The sequence below is a fragment of the Rhynchophorus ferrugineus genome, unplaced genomic scaffold, assembly GCF_030347505.1.
Source record: "Rhynchophorus ferrugineus isolate W39M unplaced genomic scaffold, kcgeb_rfMv2 rfM6, whole genome shotgun sequence".
In the NCBI taxonomy this organism is placed as follows: Eukaryota; Metazoa; Arthropoda; class Insecta; order Coleoptera; family Curculionidae; genus Rhynchophorus; species Rhynchophorus ferrugineus.
The window spans coordinates 32,755,345-32,780,230 of record NW_027472585.1 but is presented as its reverse complement, the minus strand read 5'-3'; the positions used below and the strand labels follow the sequence as shown (position 1 = coordinate 32,780,230).

The following is a 24,886-nucleotide window of genomic DNA, read 5'->3' as shown; positions in this document are numbered from 1 at the left end:
ATTCCAACTCCCTCAAAGAACTCCAGTAGATTTAGATTAAAATATTCGTCTCTGAACAGTTTCAGTTCTCACTGAAAGTTTGAACAAGCCAAGTGCAAGTTTCAGATGTTTTCCGCTACCTGCATCAACTGCTAAACTATCATTGTTTTAAATTCTTTAAGAGTTTAAACTAGGTTTTCATCCAATATGTCTTGCAATTTGTCTTTTTGTCAGCCCCGTACAATTTCAGACCTTTTCGATGCGCGGAAAAAGTTGAAAAGTATTGTAGACTTCAACAAAATTACACCTACTGAAAAATAAAGCCTGTCAGTGGAACTTCAATATGAACTTGGTTAAATATGTACCTATTAATACCATTACTGTTTAATGTACCACCTGTTAATCTTTTAAAATTAAATTATAGGCCTCATTCATTATTAAGATTAATTGCGAAGCCTTAGATAAAGATGAATATTATTCATCTAATAAAATATGTTAAATAACTGAATGAAAGTAATATAAACTCTGTAATAACATTGTTGGTAATACTCATCGAGGTGGTACAGTAGCGTATTTCGTTGCACAGCGGTATCCGTAATGAAATTGCATTTCTTCAACGAAAAAGAAAAAAGCACAATACGACTGAAACCGCGGCGACTCGTAGCGGTTCTTTGGTGCACTCTCGAGCGCTGTCCCACTGAACCAGTCCGCAGTGAAAACGAAAGTTGTTTCCGATTGTGGTGATTCTTCCTGGTTCACATGTGCTGTTGCTGTTGCTGCTGCTGCTGCTGCTGCCGCGACTTCGGCCAGTAACGCTTTATTAAATTATCCATCAATCATTTTCAATTTCAGCTTGTTGTTTTGATAATAGTCCATTACTTTCTCAATAATCTATCGTATTTTATTGTTAAATGGTATAAAATCCTTTTAAAAGTATCTTCGTTAGGTTTATTTTAATTTTTATATACTATTGTAATTATATTGAAGTGCTACTTAGCTTAAGGTTTTTAAGTTTTAGCCCAATTATTATTTATAATAACAAAATTGCTATTATATCAATGAAAATATATTGAAATTGATTGAAATAGTGTAAAACAAAGCTTCAAGTTAGTATATGAGGGTTTATAATAAATCTATTTTATTGAAAACAAAGACAAATAATACGAAATGCACAAGAGGGACCGCGACATGATCGAAAATATATTTCGTAGTGAACAAACATCGACCTAATGAAATGATATATTTTAGATGTAAATTACCCATCCAGATTGTCTGTGTGTGAGCAAAAATATTACAAATAATTGTCCACAAATAAGTTTTATATTGCTTTCTTTGTTTTATTATATTTGAGTTTAAAGTCGAATGGGTGGAACTCTTTATTAATTTGAATATCAACAAGTGTAACGTCGAAAGGAAAGAACATAGCGAAAGGCGAAAAATATACTAAGATACAGAATTGGAAGTCTAAACCAAAATCATCACAATTGTAAAATGAGAGTTTTACAATATGTCAAGCTTAGACTACAGATGACAAAATATGTGAAAATTTGCCTGAAACTACTTAAATTGAATAACTCACTCTGCTTGGTAGCATTTCCAGTACATTGCTCCTGCTATTAAGCTAGATTATATCTCTAAAGAATATTTGTATTCTAGGATTATAGAAAACTTATCGAAAAGATATCAAAGAAGATCATTTTTCAAGAGATCGATATATTCTCCAGACCAAAGACTGCAAATATGCATATGTATTTTCGCATGCATTATTATATATAAGTCCATATAGGATCCATTAATCCAAGTCCATTAATACGATTTCATTAGTAAAATACAATCTTTTTGTGAATGTTGATTACTGTCATCATCCTAATATTACGATATTATATTTTAAAAGCTCGGAACACCAAAATGAATTAATGGAGATAATATTTTATTAATTTTTTTAATAACATAAATATATTATTCCATTTTTTTCCATTTTATAACACTAGAATCCACTGCTTGTCTATTTCACATCGTTTCATTTATACAAAGGTATAATTATCAAGTTATTTTCTCTAAAAAAACACTGAAATGTTTGTACCATAAATTATATTTCGCCGCTCTTGGGTTCCCATCAAATTAAATTGCAGATATGCTATTAAATTTAAATACCATCTATTAAAGTTTAGACGTAAAAATCCTTAACTATATAGATATAATAAGCATTCTGATAGTGTTCTCCGATTCTGCATATCCATTATTCAAAGTTTGCGATCAAGAAACATTCATTTCACTTTTTTTATATTATTCAAATATATTCCAACTGTATGTGCAACAAAAATCAGATATACTTTGATAAATGAATTTCAATTTAAATGTTCTTGTTTCAAAACGTGCAACTGTTTTATTTGACTGGCATTACTAGCTAATGATTTGAATCAAATCGCATTCTGATAATTGGCGATAATTATCTATGAGCCTAGTTTAATTAGGCTAGGTAACACCGGATGTCTTTTAGGATGGCCTCTAAGTTGGTCATTGGCCACTCGGTAGGCTTAATGCCCACAACTGTCTTCGGAGCCCACGTTAAACTGTAGGTGCAGTCCAGATAAACGTTATCGGCATACGTTATATATATATATATATATATATATATATACAATTTTAAATATTTAAATAATTGTAGCCAACTTCATGTTGAAGCCTTAGTGCAAGGCTTCACTTTTCTGAATACTGGTTTCATATTTTAAAAGTGGTGATTTTGACACTGAAGATAAGGAGCTTTCTGGATAGCCAAAGAAAGGATTTGAAGGCATTACCAATGGGGATCGTTATCGACTACTGTTGATACGTTTGAGCAGAACACTGCCCAAAAAGGGCCGGAATATGTGCAAAGATACAATATTTTTACTCTTCAGCAAGACAAAACCGGTGAAAACATGCTTGGAAACATTAAAATGAGAAGTGATAAGATTCGCTTTTTGTAAATATACTAAAAAATGTGTTGCATAGTCTTAAAATATACATCGTTCTTTCAAGATAAAATCCGCAAATTGCTTGAAATATGGGAAAAGTAGAGGATATCGGTGAACCCTTGAATACATTGAAAAGAAACATACATTGTACCGGGTTTTTCACAATAAAGCTTCATATAAATGAATCCTTTAAAACTAATTCATACGCCTAATAATATTTAGTAATATTTGAAATAAAAAGACGAATTACTGTTAAAGTGGAAATGAAGGAGGAGAAATTTCCCTGTTCTTTTCGGCGATCTCATTGAACTACCTAATATATAATTAATTTATAATAATTAAATAAATAAAACCAACAAGAAGCAAATTAAAATATTAATTAATATCTCTGCTATGTTAAACGCAAGACAAGTAATGAAATGTTGAAAAAAATCGACTTATACTGTCCCGGGTGTCTGTGTCTGAACCGTTTGGCGGCGGATTTCTGAATAGATCTGAGCCGACGTTCAAGTTTTAGCAGTTAAAACCCGCCCACTTGAGTTTTACGTGGAAATGACTACAACAATTGACTTGTGCCGTGCTGAATATAAAAATGCCGATCATAAAAACTCGTTGTCCATGAACGAAGATGCTATTAGAGAATTTTCGAATGGGTGAAAAATGATTTGCCACTCTTTAGTTAATAAGATAACATTTAGGTTTGTGTTTCTCGTTCTTTATCGATCCTTACGGAGCTACCGTTAAAAGGGAAACTGTTTTTCAGAGGAATTTAAAAGATTATGATAGTAGTTCAATTACAAACCGCCCAAATAGATTACGATGATAAAACAAAAAACTATGTTTCTAAAAAATTTAACGTTAGCGTTATCGTTTGCGGATAGTACACGGAGCGGAACAGCCCTAAACCATCCCAAATTAGAATCAAAAACCAGTTTTCGGCACTGTACAAGTCTCTAGGCGGTCTAGTACCAAACTGCTTCGCGAGATTCTCAAAAATCATTTGCAAAGCCAAACGGAACGAAATAGTCGTCGAAGAAAAATATCGCCTGAACATCTGATCCTCTCTTTTTCGGTCGTAGATGCAGGAAAAGGACGAATAGAAGACGACGAGGAATTTGGTGAAGAATACAGGATGTAGGCACGCGTCATTTACACAAAAGATATTTGTCTTCTATTCCGTATTATACCAAAATTCAGGATCAAAATTACATATTTTTATTTTCGAACATCTTCATCTTCAAAACGGTCAAAGGAATTTGTTTTACGTATACAATTTTTACAATATTGTTTCGTATTGCTAATTTCGATATATTTAACAAAAAACTAACTAATCTACTAAGCGAAACCATCACAATAAAATATACAATAAAATTAGTTTAAACTCTACAGGTAGAAAACAATATATTTTAACCAACTCGCTCCATTCACCAGACATTGCCCCTTGTGATTATCAGTTGTCCCGATTGATGATGACTAATAAATCATTAATTTAAAAAAATAATGACTATGAATGGACAATACATATAATTAACAAATTTCGATACATTGTGATTGTATCAAAAGATATCTCCAAATTAGTCTTTCATTGAAGTTATTGACACAAATTAATAACCAAAAAGTAAGACAGCAACAATCAAGAAGCACTTTTTAATGTTATCTTAAGATCTCCAATCTGTCAACTTATAATTTGCAACTCAACTGTCGGTTTTATAATTTTTGTATAAATTATAGTAAAGCAACCCATTGGTTATTAGGAAACAACATTGATCATGATATCATAAAGCTCATATTAATCATCAGTCGCCTTATTCGGCTGGCTTAGCCCTATTGAATGACTGATAATTTACTGGGTTAAAAAACAGCTTCATAAATGGATCGAAAGTTTTAACACACATTCAAAAGGCTTTAAAACATATTTCGAACTCGAATGCAACCACTCTTATGAGGGCATGAAACTAAAGGCATTTTACCTAAACGAACATAATTAAATTTGTGAAATTTTTAGGTTTAAAAACTTTATTTCAAAAGTTCTTGATCATAGTAGTATTTTACTAAAGTTGATCCTATAAAATTTCATGTAAACTGTAAAAGAAATAGGAACAGAACTAAGTTACTATATTACTATCTCATAATACTGAGATATACTAATAGAAACTGATAAATTTAACAATATGTTAAGTTAAATAATTGTTAACTATTTTAAACTAAATCATTATATTTCAGAATTGAAAATTTTCAGAAACTAATTCATCAATTATTAGGAATCTAAATGTGGTTGAGAATGATATTGTAAAACTAGAACACCAACCTATCTGATTTATTTATCAAATTAAACCTATAAAACGAACTTACTATATTATTAAGCCAGTGTTATAAAAAGCAAATGCAAGTATTGTTCTTGAACTTTCTGCATAGTATATTTAACTTTTATATAAAATTTATTATAAATTCAATACGTGGACTAGAGACTAGAAAACACAGCTTAATAGCTTAAAATGTAACGAAGTGCCAAAACCCAATTGAACTATTAAAGGGATGCCCAATTTCTCAAGCAGAATTTGCAAAATACCTCGGCATCCATCTTGATGGTAGATTAAATTGAAAACATCAGAAACCGCCAAATTCAAATTCAAAATCTCAAAAATCACCAATGCTTATCGCTACGTAACAAAAGAAGAACTTCACGATGACCTCGAAATCGAATTTACGAAGTTATCCAAGAGTGCAAATGCTTTCAAAGTTTCAAAATAAGACGCGTCCAAGACGTGACACCCTGTACAGTCGTATCTAGGAACAAAAGGTCGCTAGTGGAGGTTTTTAGTTCTTTTTCGAACGTGGAACTACCGTCAAGGTTACAATAGTTTCGTGCTATATTTAGCCAGGAAGTTCTTCGGTTCTGACTCGTTTTTTTTTCCTCTGTCATCCCACCGCCATTTATCGATAACCGAACGTTAGAGCTCGACCATCTAGAAAATGACCGTCGAGTCGAAAGAATCGCCAAGGCTCGAACCGAAACCTATCATTTACCGTACCGTCGTGCCTTGTCAGTTTTATTATTAAGTGATAGGCCCCGACTTTCTCTTCGTCAACGTTGGAATTCTTCCGGGATTGGGACATGGTACCACCGCATCAAACGCGGTTTTACCCGGTGATCGAATTAAACGGACTCGATAAAAAAAAAACAGAAATCAATTCGCTTCAATACGGTGACCGAAATAATATGAAATAATGGAAAAAAAATAATCGGATTTTCAAGCCCAATAAATCCAACACGATTCTGCTTATAGGAAACGAATTTCTAGGTTAAATTTAAAAACCGCGATATAAAAAACAACAGTTTGTTTAAAACTACGGATACAAGTAACAATGAAAGGTATAAATACATTTGAAATATGCATCTAGGGTCCAGCATCATCACCTAGAGGAGTATGCAAAAATATAGACTAGAATAAGAGTTTCTAATTTATTATTTCTTCTATTATTTGCTAATTTTTTAAATTTTAATGACAAATAGTAACAGTGAATAATTATATTCACAGTGTCTTAATATTTTCTTTCTTAAAATATTATTTAATTCATTTACTTATTATAACTGAAATACCAAAAAGACTGTCTTTATTAGAGTTACGGATTATTGTTACAATCTTCAATTTTAATTTTTCGACTATTTTTTAGCTTCAACTGTTTCTTTTTCATCATTCATGAACGATTTTTGATAGTTTTTGACCCCCTCCCCCTAATATTTATTGGTAAGCTGACAAACGACCAACTTGGAGATCGTGCCAAGTCATTATTGTATTTGCATTTGTATAATCACAATTATAAACAATCACAAACATAAATTTAGGACCATGCTACAGCAGGATTCGAACCCGCTACTATCACAAGAGCAGGAGAACCATTTTGACCCTTTTTGAACATTCTTAATAATGCTTCAATAGATAGTAATTGTCTTCAAATGGCTCAAACTACTATAAAGAATATATCGGTAGTCGAATCGGTTTTCTTTTTGCTACAGCTTTCCACTACTAAAAACTATTTTGGAATATTGATTGATTGAGATGTATAAATAATATCTATTATGTAATTTCATATTCTCTCACAACTTTCTATTAATAATGTTCCTTTTTAGATATTAATCAATTGACTACCGCAAGAAACAAACAGTTGATAATAAACAAACAAAAAAAAATATATCTAATCAGGCTTATTATGTCAATTAAAAAATTATAACCAAGTTAATGCATTGTATCATCATAGCATATTCTCTCAAACTACATGTATATAAACCAGACCTATTTCCGTTACAAGTCACATTTTTTTATCACTCGAATTTAAATCACTAGCACACAATTATAAACCGTCATATCATTCACTCAAAAACAACAATGAAACATTAATAACAATAATGAACAATCTTACGGCTCGATATAAAAAATACACAAAAAAAATATTACTCCAACCTGCAGGAAACAACCGATTAAATATATCCTCAGCCATAATGATTCCTGCTTCGTCTTCGAGGCTCCTAGATCGTAGCATTGTTTACCACTTTTTTAAAAATATGTATACGTTGACCGTGGACAATTACAAGTTTCTGTATCATTTTTAAAAAAATCTGATCATGAATGAACATATTAAAATGTGTCATAGTGTTGAGTGTAATGGAAGTAATAGATTATATTGCAGTATGATGGGTTGCATGACAATAACATGTTATGGGAACTTATAAATAAAATATCTCTATATATTTTAACTCACATGTTTATATATTAATAATAAATACAATTAACTTTCTATCAAGTTCGAATTAAATTATAGCCATAAACGTAATAATGTTAAATAATGGGGAGTCCTTTGTTTTTACATATATTACCTATATTAATTGATCCATAGAGATTGAGTATTGAAATCAAATCTAATAAATTAAAACAAAATAAAATAGAAATATACAATGTATACAAATAATTGTTGAAGTTACAGTTATTATATATATATATATATATATATATATATATATATATATATATATATATATATATATATATATATATATATATATATATATATATATATATATACGTGGAGTGATATTTTCTTCCAGTACTGTGATTATTAATTGAAAATTATGTTGTTATGTTGATAACGGACAAGTGAATTGTTATAATCAACAACAGAATCTTCAAATATTAGTGATCTTATACCAGTATAAAATCATCATAATTTGCCAGTATGGTTTAGTTTCAGTAAGCGCCTTTCAAGATACTTTAAAAACATATGGTATTGCTAACTTTAGTGAACTATCCTTACTTATCCTGAGTGGTTTTAAGAGATTAGTGACTATGAAGTTTTCGAAAATAAGAACCATTGAATCATGAACTCATTATGACTGACCAGGACTGTAGTTAATTCCTTTCCGGCGTTTTCGCTAAAGAAAACAAATTATTTACAATGGATAGTTAAAAAGTATTTATTCAAAATATTAGCCATTCGATTATATTCCATACATATTGCCATATATATCGCTTAGGCAATTTTTTATCATCATGTCATTTTTTGTTCGAACGGTGATAATCAAATGGAACCAGGTCTGGAGAATTATTCTGTGCGAAAAAACTCCCCATCCAAGTGATTTCAACACTTCCTTGGCTAGTTTTGCTCTATGAGACCTGTGTTGTCCTGCTGAAAAATTATCTGTCTGAGCGTATTATAGACTTTTTCGATCAAAGTATAGTTCTAATTGGTCATTTGTTATTGAGTATTAATTGTTTCTCCAAGTTTCAACATTTCATGACATACGGCGCCAACCTGGATCCACCAGACCCAAAGTATCGTCTTGCGACCAAATCATTCATTTTTCGTTTTCGTCGAAACTTACTATTCGATGCAAAAGTGATTTCTTTTCAAACCTGATATACTGCTTCTTCGCTTCTGCTTCTTCACTGACGATTTTTAAATTTCCTATCATGAAATTCACGTGGCACTCATCTTCATATCTTTTGGATCTTTCCCATCGGTTCAAAATCACAACTCGACTCACTTTTCTGCCAATTGTTCTGTCCTTTATATTAATATTTTCTGTCCAACTGACATGTTCTTATCGTATAGTAGCAAATGATGAGCAGCAACTTTTTAACACACAAAACTTGACATTTTCAAAAAATTATAAAACTATAAGACTTCTATTTTGGCGAAATGAAATGTGTATAGTTTTGAGGTTAAGGTCTGGAGAATAAAATGATATTTGCATCAAATCAAAACATTGTAAACGTGTGGCTAGAGAAATCTGTTCCAAAAATCGAAACACCTGGTATATACTAAAAATATGAAACAAACCGCAAATATATGTTATTCTCAAAGTAGTTTTATTTATTTGCTTATTTCGTATTCTTAAGGTTATATATTACAATAATATGGTTATTTCGAACACTATATTTACATGAAAATTATTGTATGCCCTGGAAAAACTGTAATGCTTAACAATTCTCACATTATCCAACCACAAGCCTGCTGCAAAATACCCAACGGTCTGCGATAAGTAACGAAGTAAGTGGAATTTTACCATACCTACAAAACATACCGAAACAACTACTGTATTATATTGCGGTTTTTTCGTATTTTCTTTGAATATTGACACCGCGAATCGCGGAAATACCTCAAAGAACATCGCATACATATCGAAATTAAGCAAAATAAGAAATACATGTTTTATTCAGTGTCAGACCGAAGCCCACCGGCCTGAGTAAGAGAATTAGAAATATTCGATTTTGTCCATACATAGGTTTCAGTCAATGAACAATTAACGTTGGAACAAAACGGTTTTTGTGGTTTGACCTTCGTTGGATTTCTCTATGGCGTATTTGTGTTTATATTTAAAATTGACAATGGGAGGTGTGCTGGCTCTCTGTTTAGCTTTATTTTGTGGAAAAATTACACAGGTGGGGCCGTGCAATGTCACTGAATCCATTACAAGCGAAAATAGAAAAATAAATCACTGTTAAAGACTTTTTCAGATTTGCTAGTCATGTTATTATCAGCGACAAATGAAAATTGAAATAAATAAAGATCACCCACACTCACGCAGCAATATTTATTTATTAAAATTTATATTTATATCAAATTTGTTAATTAATTATGAGGTATTTACAATCAATTGCATTACGTACGTAGTATATACTTATGTAACTAAATTCAGCACTATTGTTAAGCTTCTCTTCTTGTGATAGATCACTATGTTTTATTTAAGAGAGTGATTTATTAGTCATTGATGAAGATTAGATGGACTTACGGGATGCCAATATGCTGTTGCACTAAAACATCAAATCGGCTAGTAGTTCAACACTGCCGAAACAAAATTCTTCTATTAATTACCAATGCTTATCGCTACGTAACCAACGAATAACTACACGATTACTTTAAATTAAGATTTTAGTAAGCACACCCAATGTAAGATATAATAAAAAAAAACAAATAACACATTTTCACTTAAAATTATAAAGTTTTATCAAAGTAACAAACTTTTCTGTAACTAAATTTATTTTTGTTATAGCCATATATCATATTGCAGAAAAAATGATCTACTTATATTTTCAAATTCGACATTTGACCCAGCAGAATTAATTCGTGATGAAAAATATTACTATTTGTACGTCTTAATATTTTTGCATCAGTGGTATATAGTAAATTAAACTGTAGAATGATAGTGAAGCTGAAATGCAAGAAAGAAACTTCCTGAAAGAAGGAATTATTTAATATATACTTTAGATAACAATAATTTATTTATTCAAACGTATTACAACTCTTATTATATCTACCATTAATATCAGATTATAAATAATAAAGTAGTAAGAGTTGATTGAATAATTTAATAAGATATAAACTGACAGAGAAAATGGGAGGTAAGATAAAACCAAATAAACTATTTTATACTGATTTATTATATACAAATTAAAAATAGATTAAGCCAATTTGTTAGTGGTTTTATCGAAATAATTTTACTAGAAATGTATTAAATGTGCCAAAGGACACTTTAGGATATATTTTCCATGGTACGGTCAACAATCTGTTAGTACTAAATATATTAAATGTACATTGAGAGCGTTTCACTGGTATATCTTATATTACCCACTAGATTCACCAGATATATCAGCAACATAACACCTGGCCATAACAACTGTTGTCTATTATCCCGTATCCAGTCACAAGAAGAAGTTAAGAAATTAGTTTAAAATTGAATTTGTGCTGAAATAAACATTTAATCAACCAAATATATTTTAGTGTTTAGAAATAACAAAGGAAAGGAAAAAAAAAGGATATAAAAAAAATATTTACACAGTAATGGTAAATTATGTTAGGATCATTATGTTTTATATTCAATTTATGCAAATATAGAAAAGTATAGTATTGCAAAGAAAATATTATAGTATTATCATACAAAGTAACATTAGTTAATTAGTTCTATCCGGTATTAAATTATAAAATCAATTATAGCATGAAATTGTATCAAAATGATTCAATAAATAAATAAATTTTAAAGAAAATAAAATATTTTAAATATAATGCATTTCGATTCCTATACAGATGGTTGGATCAACAAAAATAGAGCGTCCTTTCACATAAAGTATAAAACAAATATGTGTCAGTAGACTTCAGATGTGTTTTTTTTTGTTCGTCAGGATTAGCAGCAATTTCACAATATGAATTATTGTGACTGGTTAACTCTTAACATATGTTGGCAGAGAAAATGTTAAAATTCCAAGGCCAATGTTAGCAAACGACGTCACAACGGTCGAATTTGACTTTTCGTCGTCGTTGCCAAGACGCATAAATTGACGGCTTTAAATTTAACAGAACTAATTTCCGCCAGCTACCAGCTGGGCCGGGATCCTGGATCCAAATCTCTGTTTACCTCTCGCCAAATTTATCTTCCATCATCGGCGATACGATCGCTGATATTTAAACACCATCCTCTCTCGTCACATGGACGTAAGCACGCACGCTACCGCACGCGCTTCGAATCCGAACTGTTTCAAGTAATGTTGGGAACTATAGAATGAAAACGGTCGAAACAGTCGATACCCGCAAAACAGTCAAAAAAGTCGATAGTCAAAAAAATAGCGACTGAAAATTGTAATTACAAATGTTTTTTTCCATTCGTGATGTCAGACGAAGATGTACGAATTCTTGTCTGTATAAAATGTGAGATAGGAAAGGACGGAGATAAATGCTTGGAGCCGTTAATTTTAAAAGTCTTTATATTCTCCAATGGTAGTATAAGCGAGACAGAGATGTACATATATTCATTCACGTGATAACTTTAAAAAAGAAAAAAAATTACTAATTTCTATTATCATGTAATAAATAATATAAATTTAAAGGAAGTAGAATTTTTTTATACTGAATGTTCTTTGGATGTGCAAAAAGGAGTGGAATAATAACACCACAAATGTTTTATTGTGCTTTAATATATTAATTCCTATTTTTAAATAACATAATATAACTTAAATAAAACCTAATAAGTAATGATTTTCAATAACCATAACTACTAAATAAAATTTAAACATATACCTAACCATTGAAAAATCTAATCCATGGTGAACCTAAAAATGATCGTACAATAACTACCAGACCCTTTTTAAATAACAGTTTTATTTATTTTTGAACAGAAATATTTTTATATTACTGTGAATATTATCATGTCCAACTTTTCTCCCTTGAGGCGGTTTCTTCGATCGTTAATTATTTTCTTGAATTTGGAATTGTGGAACTATATTTGTATTTTTTTAAGTTAGAATGGAAAATACCTCTTTTGTGATAACTTTTGTATCGCCTCAGCATTATTTGCAATACCAAGTCCTGCTTTTTTAAATCTAGGATCTAAAAATGTGGATTTCCCGCATATCGTATTCATTTCTAAAATTGCCAGTCTTTTATTGAGGACATCTAATAGACAATTTTGTCATTTTTTCCCCATTCACTTGTTAAAATCCTGAATTTGATGGAATGTTGCAGTGATCTTATTAACCATATAATTAAAGACATGTTGGGATATCTTTCACCAGATAACTCGGTGGTCATTATATCAATGGGCTTTAAAAGTTGAACACATTCTGTTAAGATTAAGTCCATTCGTTAAAAAATAAAAATTGTGGTGCTCTTCTTAATAGCCAACAAAATATGAAAGTAGAGTTTTCCTATCAGAAAATATATTTATTACAAATATTTAAAATACTTTATTCACCTTTTTATCGTTAATATTTTTAAAAGAAATTTAACAACTGCTACTGTAAAAAACTCTTCAAATCTTTTGGATCTATACAGTTTCTGAAACCCTTGGAACCTAATTTTAGTTTTCAAGATTTTAGGAAAAGTTTCGACAAACAAGATGCTTGAACAAAAATCGTGAAAGTTTATCAAAAAAGTGTTACCTATTATACCAGTCCAAAGTATTACCTATTATGCCAGTCAAAAGTATCTTACTATTTATCATTTACAATTTCATTTTTTTGCCCTCGAAAACTAGCGTTCCAAAATGCTCCTATATTAATTTACAATATATAATTATTCACAAGCAAATTACAAAAAAAACATAAAACCACATATATTACATATAAATCTATATAAGCATAAATGCGGTGCATTACTTTCAAGGTCGCGGCTAGGACGGAAGGCCAGAACGTTAAAAGTCAGTCGAATGAACTAGTAGAACCGAAAATAGTAACTAAAAGTAAACGACTGAAACAGTCGATAGTAAATAGTAATAAAATCAGTCGGACCGAAAATAGCGACTGAAAACAGTTGCTAGTAAAAACAGTCGAACCAAAAATAGGGACTGAAATAGTCGATAGTAAAAAGTAGTCAATTACTGAACAGTCGATAGTCGATATCAGTCGATTGTTCCCAACACTAGTTTCAAGCCAATTCGGACTTTTCCAGTCGACTGTTGACGACGTTGCCGCCTCGGTCGATTTTTCCTGGGCATCGTTTGATTCTAAAACAACGGCTTGTGACACGGAACGGGTGTATTTGTCTGAATGACGTGACTCATATGAAAAAGGACGTGGGAATACGAGAACATAATTTATGAGATTAATGTGAAAAATTCGCGATTAAACGTTATTAAAGAGTCACACGTATACGACTCAGTACAATAGAAATGATATCAATTGTTGAAATAAGTTAAGACTACCTGTTGCGTTTCGAGATTATTTCGTTATAAATGTATAGAACCAATTTTATCATAGATGTGATTGCATTGGAACAACAAAAATCGGCTATTATTACTGTGAGAGCATTTCGTATCCAATTTATTTCATTCATACATTTAAATCCTACTTCACTTTTAGGACGACGCTGTATTTAAAATACAGAAATAATATTTTTTGTAGTTGTTGCCTTGTTGCAATATTAATGGACATTTTTAACGCAACACTTACAATTTACTTTAGCAGCTGTAGTAACTACATCCAGAATAACTGCATTTATTAGAAATATTTTGCGATGATCTCCCTCATTCAATGCTCACAAAAATTACTAATGTGGGAACATGTGTCGACGACACGGCAACCTTAACATATCATAAGTACCTAATGACAACATTAAGGAAGTGGAAGAAAGTAGAACATGCCCAACAGTGAATATTAATATTCACTAACTCTACCAGGTGGAAGATGCTAACTTAAAATAAGCATATACTTGCTAAACGAAAATAATTTGGATTTAAACTAAACCAAATGTCTTAGAATTGTATCAAATATAGTATAGCAATCATACAACGATCCCTAAACAAAAAGTTGCGTGCTATAGTCGATATCCAATACTACTTTTCAAATGAAGTGATACAGTGTAAAGTCTCGCTAGAACCCATAACAAGTATCATTTAAACTGCTGGTGTTATGTACTTTGAAAAAGAGGTAATGCACCTCAATCAACTTGCTAATCAGCTAATACTATAACAGTGAAGTGCGTAGACTAAAACGTTTATAAGAAGGATCACTTAGTGAAGTTATTTTCAACATATCATGTAATTAATAATTATCATAAAAAATACTCATAGTCAATTGCTCAGATTGTTGAACGTCTATGATTTTAAAATAAGGCGTAAACTTCAGTATCCGAAACAGTTGAATTATCTTTGTATTCGGTAGTGGAGAGTCCAGAAGTCCGAAAGAGCTAAATCAGGCGAAGAGGACGTTATATAAGCTAAATTTGTATGTAAAAGTCGCAAAAAATTATATTATCGTTATATAAAATAATATAGCAACAACATTGCGACATCTACATTTTCCTACAGCAATATAATTCATAATGGAACAACTATCATATGCAAACCACAAATGGAAAATATCGTCATTGTTACATTTGCTTAAGATATTTTGATAGCGGCGTTTAACACTATAAATAACTAAACCATGATATGGAGAATAAAAGCTAACCAAAGAAAATCGGTGCATATTGAGTTTATATATAATATAACTGCACATAGAACAATAACTAATGAATTAACAAAACTAATATCCCATATAGCAACAATGCTAAGTATCTTGGAGTTAATTTCCATGCAAAACTCTGTTGAAAAAAACACTCGACGTATAAAAAATGTATTTTGTTTAATAGAAAAGAATTCTCAGTTACTTGTATATGATTTTTTTTGTACAAGTAAGTTCCTAATTATATATGGGCATATGGAATCAATTTATAAGGATATTCTCCTAAAAGTAATATATATAATATTTAAAAATGTCAGAACAAGTCCTAAGCGGTATCGTAAATACATCCAGATGCTATAGGAATGATTATTTAAACTGAGTCCTTCAAATACCGACTATTAGTGAGGAAATCAAAAGAATGGTGAAGAATGAAATGCAGAGAAATATTGCCTCTTTTGGATAACAATCGTGTCTGACAGAGACTAAGGAATCAAATCATTTGCTCTCATAATACAGTGAAATGTGTTTAACAAAAAAAATAGTGATAACTAATACCTGAACATTGTTATTATAAAGACTAAGTAAAAACCAATGCATTCTTCTATATATATATATATATATATATATATATATATATATATGTATATATATATATATATATATATATATATATATATATATATATATATATATATATATATATATACAACGTGGGACAAAAGTCCTTCTACCATTTTGATTGCCTATAACTTTGCTCAAAGAGAAGATAAGTAAGTTTAGTTTTCATAAAATGTTTATCATCATTAAATGGTGACCGCAATTCGCTATGCAACTTTCGGTCCTTTTTAAGGCATTTTTCATGACATCCTACAACATCTGATGCTGAATTTCTGTCTTTAAGATGTTGAATCATTTGGGGCTTATTCACATAAATATTTGATTTTAAAAAACCCTATAACAAAAATTCTGATGCTGCTAAATCGCCACTTCGCGAAATTAGTCTTTGTGAAAAAACGTCATTCAATAATTGAATTGTTGAACGAGCTGTGTGTTCCCATCTTGCTGAAATCACATGTCCTCTAGTCCTTGCTCTTCCATTTCAGGCACAGGATAGTTTCGAATCATGTCTTGGTAAGCAGCAGTAACAGTAACCGCAACACCTTAGTCATTTTCAACAAAATAGAAAATGGGCTTCTTCGCTCATTATCAATTTAGACGAAAAATCTTCAATTTCAATGAATCTCTCGGTAACAATTTTTTGGAATTGAATTTTGTGCAGAAATGTGTAACTGGGAACTTTTCACTCCTTTTCACATTTCCACATTTCCACATATAGTATATATATATATATATATATATATATATATATATATATATATATATATATATATAGTATAAGTGAAATGCCGTTTCGGATGAATTTAATGAAAATTGACTCTATTTAGAATTATAATAGCCTAGTACCAGACCAAGGTCTTCAAACGATATATCCAGTATATACTAGCAAACACTCGAAGTTTTCTTGACTCTTGGCGTTACAATCTTAAAATAACGATATAGCCATCACACTATTGGAAGAACAATGTTAGAAAGTGGTTCAACATTTCTAGATAAAATTGAAATGAATATGATTTAAAATATTTTTTTCTGAATACACGTCAGTTTCAACAACTTTTATCTTGAATTCGCTATGAACCGTGACCTTTCCGTGAAAAAAAGACATTCAACACTTTTTACGGTCAATTTCACAGCGTCAAACGATAAAATGGAACAAGTACCGAAACTTCCAGCGATTATTACTCCGCGATAGGTATTGCGAGCCATAAAAACGGACGCCGAGAAAAAAAACCGCAAATTCGAACGCCTCGTAGAAAGTTGTCCTGTTCCCAATTTTTGAAAATAATACGAAAAGTGGCCGATCATGCATCGCTGATCGCTTTTGCGTCGACCGCTCGGCAACAATCAAAACATTTAATATTATAGACGTGGTCCGCGAAGAATGATTGATATTAAAAATCGACGTAATTGTTTAGGAAGTAGCTGTGGTAATAACACGGTTTTATACGGGCTCGTATTATTTTTGAAGTGAAAGTCCGATTCCCTTCGCGGTCGGTAGAAAGAAACCGAAAGTGTCAAAACCAACTACTCGTATATACGGAGGATCTTCGCAGACTTAAATTCACTATTTTCGGTCTGTAAGTTGGTTTTAAAGGATTTTCTTTTAAATTTGAAGCTTTATTGTGATACATCAGTGCATATATTTCTATGTGTAACATACATGTATTTCATTGAAAGTATTCTCCATCGATACCCGCTACTTTCGCCCATCTTTCAGGAAATCTACGGATTCCATCTCGAAAGATCGACCCAATTTTTGGTATCTTCATAAGAAGTGAAGCGCGGCTCAGACAGGTCACGATTTATATATCGGAACAAGTAGTAATGAGAAGATGCAAAATCTGGAGAATACGGCGGGTGGGGTAGCACTTTTAGCATACCCATTATAATATTTCCCAATATATTTTTGCAACATGTGGTCGACCGTTGTCATGCTGAATAATAACATTGTTGTGTGTCTTTGCTCTTATTCGGGCCATTTCTCGCGTAGTGCTTGGTTCAAACGCATCAACTGTAGTTGATAGCGATCACTATTGCTGGTTTCATTAGATTTTAGCAGCTCGTAGTGTACCACACCAAGTTGATCTCACCAAATAACGAGCATTAACTTGGAGCCATGGATATTCGGCATTACCATTGATGTTAATGCATGACCAAGTGGTCCCCATGATTTTTATCGCATTGGACCCACTATATCATCACCAGTAACAATACAATGTAAAGAACATTACCAATTATGCCGTTGAACCAGCATTTCACACATGACGAAAAACATTTCAACGTATCTTCGTTTCAATTCATACGGTACAAAATATTGAAGCTTTTGGATCATTCCCTTGTATATACGAAATGATGTCTTGTGTTACTTCCAATGATTATATATATTCTCATTGCATTTTGCGATCATAGTGAGAGTAATGATTTCATATTTTTTGACTGTCCAGAACACACTTTGTCTTCGGTGTCAAAATCAAAAACTTTTAAAACGTCGAAAGCAGTATTCTATGTGAATTCTACATACCATTCGATGATCTTCAGCCTACTTTTGCTTCAAATTGAAGAAAAAAGTACAACTTCTCGCAAATCTGATTTACTCGGTAAAATTTAAACATTTTCAACGCACTAAAAAAACGTTCTGTATCCGTCAGTGAAGCTTCAACATAAAATTGGTTACCCGATGAGATTTAATGCACAGTAACACCAGCTATTGTATAATTAATTTATAGCATTATTTTTAGAGACATGTTTAAATAATAGTATTAGTATATTAAATTGTATATTTTTAATTTTAGAAATAATTCTATTAGCTTATCTACATTGATGTTATTCCCTTTCAAAATAGTCCCCATTAGATATTATGGACTTATGAGAGCGTTTCTTCCAACGCATAAACGCTTCTATAATTTGTTCTTCGGGCAGTTTTGAGTTCTTTCAGCGGTTAACTTTCATATTAATCATACCACTAAAACAGAGACAAGTCTTCATGTCTCGTCATTATTTTAGTTCTCCTTCCTGCAGAATATATAGACTGGGTATTATTATAATATTGTTTTTGATAAACAATTTACAAAAAAAATTGCCCAACTAAACTGAAAAACATAATAATCATCAACAACTTATCTAATTGTGTTCCAGTAATTCATAATCGTCGTCTTCGCGTCTTCGCGGATATTTTGAAGGCACCACCAGAATTTATAAACTATTGTTTTACTCGTAGAAAATTCACCGACAGCAACCATTAAAAGATCTTAAATTAGAATAAAACGAAAATGATTTGAATAGAGTCAACTGACATTGAAGACCTGCTCAAATTGCATGATAAAAATTTGACCGAAATCTCCATGGAAGAACTTCCTAATCTACATTCCACATTCGTAAAAATTGTACGGATTTTTCAAAAAGCCTACTGTTACAAATGAATATTAGTCTTGATATGAAAACCTCTTAAAAACCACAGAACAACAAACAATATTTTAAAGGTCTAAACACTAATTATAGAGGAGATAAATAGAGGAATAGATATACACAATACTCATTTGCTTATTAATCTTGCGAAATCTAGTTTTTAATAACGAATTTAGTTAATCCCATAGATTTTCTCTCCCCAAGTTTAATCCCCATTGTCATTGTTATTGTTAAAATTTCTGAACCAAAGTATCAAAATACTTGAAATAATCAACAACGTTTTCAATTTTAAAATCAATCTGTTTCCAATATCAAAGAGACACTCCCAAACCATAACATTATTATCACCATATTTAAGAATTAGCTGTGTAAAGTTAAAATTGAAATATCCATTTGTTAGTCCTCTCATTCACTTTATTCCATCTGATGCATTAGAGCACAACAGATGATCTGTTGCAAATTTCACTCAAACTTATGCATTCCTTAAAATGAATAATTTATTGACTGATTATCTCACATTTCTGTTCGTATAAGGGTTTGATGTCAACAGCAGATTTATTTATAATATATAAATGAATATATTGTTTTAATTGCATAGATAAATATACCTTAACAGTTTTTTTTTAATTTTCATTTATTTGTCTATATATGACGGTACTATATCTAATCCGGCCTCTACTTAAATTGAAATAATATACGAAAATTACAGCAAGCAGGTAAACAAACATTTTCAAAACCAGATCATAATCTTGATCAGTATCTTGATAGAAGCGGAGGAAATCAAGAACGAAAAATGTTTACTGATCAAGTTTTACTTTTCCTATTCAATTTTAAGAAAAATGAAATGAATGCTGTTGAAAACTTGAAACTGTGAAATATAGCCTTCAGTTTACAGATAAATAACTTAAAATTAATTCACTAACTTTATAATTAGCATAATAATTAATGACATGATAGTGACCCAAAGTGTTAAGTACTTAAGAAGAATCTACTGAAGAAAATACTCATTGAAAGAATGGAAAAAAAATTACAACTATAGCCTCGAATTTTCAAAAACATACTTCAAAATTAATTTACAGGCTTTATATTTAATTGAACATAATGGTAGCCCAAAAAATTAATGGACGATGTTAAAAACTTAACATACTCAAGAAAATAGAACTTAAAATTATTTAGAATTTATGGATAAAAAGTTTAAATTATACGTTATGATTAATTATTTATAGGAAGCAAAATATGTCAAAAAGACAAACAGACTCAAAAATTCAAAACATTATTTTCCTTAAAAGAAAATAAGAATATTTTACCCGATATTCTTATTTGGATCTTATGTACACCAAGAGAAAACATTGGCAACAAAATGTTTTCAGTTATGTTTTCCTTAAGATCTAGAAGCATTTTTACCGAAAAAGCAAAATCACTTTCTCTTATTACATTTTACTAAAATAAAAATAAATTATAAACTCTTATTTTGCCGTGAGTTAATTGAGGAATAATGTTAAGATGAGATAAATTGAGCATAAAAAGGTATTTTTTTAAATAAAACCTTTTCTTTATATTATACCAAACATAGAATGAGGCGTGTGTAACATTTATAATAGCTTTAAACTAATACCACATATTGCTAAATCTGGAAAATATCGATGATGTGATCGACAATATACTTCTGGTGAATTATTCATAACTAAACAAGTATTTATGTACAAATAAATAGATTAACCATACAAAATCATTTACTGTAACATATGAATCGTCTCGCGACTTATATACACACGCACAGTTCAGTCTCAACATAATAAACAGAATATGCTTTGATGCCTCCACCATAATAACGAGTTAAGCGGTTTTTACCATTGATATAGACGTGCTGTCTCCACAGTTGTTGATATTGCGACCATCTGTGGGATTCTTGTGGGTCTTGGGTAGCGTTGGTCGCCGGTAACCCAGATTGTACGTGTGTTAGGGTGCCCTGCATCACCCCGACTGCGATTGGGTGACCCGAGGCAGGGGCGACGGGGGTATTTGCCACTTGAGGTTGTTGTGGAGGTAACTGATATTCCATCCTACACGACGATTCAGTAAAAACCAACATTGATATTTGATTATTTCCAGTTAGACGGATAAAATGATAATTAGAAAGGGAGCTTCATGATACCAACAATGTTCGTGAAGTTTTATGGACTATGAGCGTGATCATCAATGAAGCGACCACTCATATTGTATATGATAGCATGTTAAGATTGTACTGAAGCTCTTTTTCCACTTTATTATTATTTTATCCTCGTTGGTATCTTAGAATAGAAGACGAAAACAAATAAATAATTACATTTTTTTCAAAAATCCAATTCACATTCGTTCATAAAAGCAAGCAATCGCGAACAACTAATAAAGAAACCGCCGAAAAGAGAACCGATTGCCGATCAGAGATCGAAAAGCACTATAACTTGTCCGTGGCTTCTCGACGCGTAAGGGTCGTATCACTGAGTATCCTGCACGCACCACCGGATTGCGATATCCGTCCAGAGAGCGACGAGTCCTCTAGGTCCCGCGGGTACCGCAAAAACTCATGCCTGGCACATGCTATTGTCGCTGCAGCTCCCGCCGCTTTTCTTACTGCCGCCTCTGGCTCAGTCCTGTCACCGTTTGACCACCACCGGAGCACCGCAAGAGCGCTCTTCAGCGCCGGAAGATCGACTAGACCTGGCGCACCGCGCGTCTATCCGCCATCGAGAAGTCGCCTTGTGCCGGGTGGGGAACTACGACGAACCAACAACACTCTCGTTTTCGCCGATGCCGGAAATCTAACGACCGATCCGGCTGGTTCAGCTTTTCTGTTTCTACGTCTCCATCTGTCTCGCTCATTTCCATCGTCCCGTCTCGCTCGTCTCGTTCATTCTTTCCACTTCTGTAGTCCGAGGTGATGATGTTACGATATGATGCCCATGATCAACATCCGATTATCAAAACCCCCCCACAATGCATTATTTTCATATAGATTTATTCATTTTTATATAGCTGATTTCATATGAGTTGAAACAAGTAACAAACTCGTATATGCCACAATTTATATTAAAAGAGAAAATTTTGTCAGCAGACTGTCTATACCAAGTCTCAGAAATAACATAATATATTAAAAATTCGATGGAAAAAAAATATATATAGACATATTTATATAATATTTTACACATAAATAGTAAACATATTTCACATCTTGTAAATGTATTTTTAAGCAAAAAATATATAAAGAAAATGTTTGAAAGACTTCTCAAAAGAATCTCAGTACTCTACCAGCAAATGAATAATTGCTTACTAAACATCAGATTATCAAAATCCACAATACAATATTCCTATATAAATTAACTTTTTTTATATATCTATATACAAAACGGAACTGAAATAATCAACAAATTCATCTCACATATTTTAAATTAAAATTAATATATTCTTCAGTAGTCTAGCTATAACAAATCCCAAAAATTACATTACATTTAAACTTAATAATTATTCTAAAAAAAAACATGAAAAAAAATAGAAGCTTTAATCTAGAAATTCTTTAATTTTTTTTGTATTTTGGCTTTTTTTCTTTCATTATTTCTATTAAGATACTTCTACTTGTAATATGTCAGTCTTATTTGATTTTAAGCAACAAAAATATTCTCTCAATATTAGAGATTAAACAGGAAAAACTGAATGTAGCGAAAGGCGTTTGATAGAACTAACAAAATTTTAGAACTATAACTATAACAATTTGTTAACTATGGAGTGTGCAACTATGGGGTTGCACTAAGATGGAACGCTAGGAATCAGGACATCTACAGTAATCTACGGGTACCAAAGGTCAGAGAAGAAATTAAATGATTTGTGAAAAAACACCAGGAAAAAGACAAAAACTCTTTAATCTAATATAGTTTGAACTTTGGACTAATCTAGAAATGATAAAACTGTGTTTTAAAAATATATGGTGTGGATCATTGGGATCCTTTAACTATCCAATAAACGCTGATTTTTAAGAGAATCTGAGACCTAGAGAAAAACAATATGAGAACAAATTCTAGAATTGGAATCTGGTTCTGTAACTTGAGACATATTGGTTCATTCATCCCTTTTGCCTTTTGGTTTCGTACTACCTCTCGCCTATCAATTGAGCCAACTTTAAGAGTCAAAGCAGATTATTTTGTTTGAAACTTCAGTAACTACCTTTTTTTTAAATTTACAGTTCGCTTCTTCTTCGTCATTGGTTTTATTGTCCCTAAATTATTCTAATCATAATTATGTCTAATTTTCCAATCTAAATCGAAACAAACGTACATATCCACATTTTTTCCCTTCATATACCATACCTTGATCGTACTTTATTTATTTATTCCTTGACTAATATTACTTTCACCGATCTTTCATCACATTTTCATTTAGAATGTTTTTCCTCAAATAACATAACATAGTCGTGATCTATGGTTAACTATTCTATGGAAAACTATTCTTTTTAAAATATTATCCAGGACATAATACAAATCTACTGCAACTATGATCATTAAATAAGTAAATTTAAGTTATGTTGAAAGAAATTTTAATATTTGTTGGAAGTTTGAAAAAAAATTCAAAATTGCATAAATATATATATCAAAATAATAGTAATATTGAAAAAACAAACAGGCCTTTTCACTTTATTTATTAATTTATTTATTTCACTTTATTATTTATTAGGAATTGAGTATTTATGAAAGAATAGTGTCTTTTCTCAATAGCCAATCACTATTTTTTTCACATCAGAAGAAAATAAATATTCTATTTATTCTTTATTAGGCTATGCTCAAATATATACTTAATATTATAATATATCTTATAATTATATCTTAATATATGCAAAAAGATGTTACTCCTTCATTTTCGCTCAAAGCAAGTAGAATATCAGAAAAAGTAATCAGAATCAAGTGAATATAGTAGATATGCTGGACATTTAACTGCGCATAATTTGTAATATTTGTTGTTTCTTTCATTGTTGATTGTTCACAATAATTTCGATCAGTGAAATTAAGCGCCCTCGTACACTCCTCATGTTATTTGAAATCGAGGTTAAATTCACTGTTTCAACTTTTAAAATTATGTATAACTGCCAACAACCAGACTAACTACAGTCAACGCCCAACTACAGATTTATTAGAAGGCTGGAACATCCAATTTTAACATAGTTCATTGATAATGTATTATTTTATCAAACGGTAGAAACTTATCTGTACACTTAATAACACCGTGAAATCTGTGCTTCATCCAGTGGTGAATCGCCTCACTTTATCAGTTAAACGCTATCGGATAAAGCGAGGAATCACGAATTCAACGCGGTGACGTCACGCTGCCCCTTTTAATCCACTTAGTGAGGAGTCCCACGCCGATCCGGCTTCCCTCTCCTTCACTACCTTAATCGTTATCATCAGATACTGTTCGAAACAATCATAAATAATGCATGGTCGTCGGCTATATCGTGACGCGGTCTATAAACAT

At 31.3% G+C, this 24,886-nt stretch overlaps 2 protein-coding genes across 7 annotated transcripts in view; one reads left to right on the top strand and one right to left on the bottom strand.

The window, feature by feature from the left end:
* Pdp1 (PAR bZIP family member Pdp1) overlaps positions 1-24,886 on the bottom strand; it is a 166,948-nt gene that overhangs the window by 47,977 nt on the left and 94,085 nt on the right. For 2 of the 6 annotated variants that reach the window (XM_076407036.1, XM_076407037.1), the window contains exons 1-2: positions 21,714-22,083; positions 21,239-21,450 (exon numbers count right to left, since the gene is read on the bottom strand). The exons of 3 other annotated variants lie outside the window; for them this stretch is intronic. In XM_076407036.1, the coding sequence (XP_076263151.1) occupies positions 21,239-21,450; positions 21,714-21,715 (214 nt within the window). In that variant the 5' untranslated portion in view covers positions 21,716-22,083. Of the gene's footprint in view, positions 1-21,238; positions 21,451-21,713; positions 22,086-24,886 lie in introns of those variants that run through there. One more of the 6 variants, XM_076407035.1, reaches the window with a different exon arrangement.
* LOC143198083 (uncharacterized) overlaps positions 1-24,886 on the top strand; it is an 83,956-nt gene that overhangs the window by 31,942 nt on the left and 27,128 nt on the right. The gene's annotated exons all lie outside the window — the stretch shown is intronic.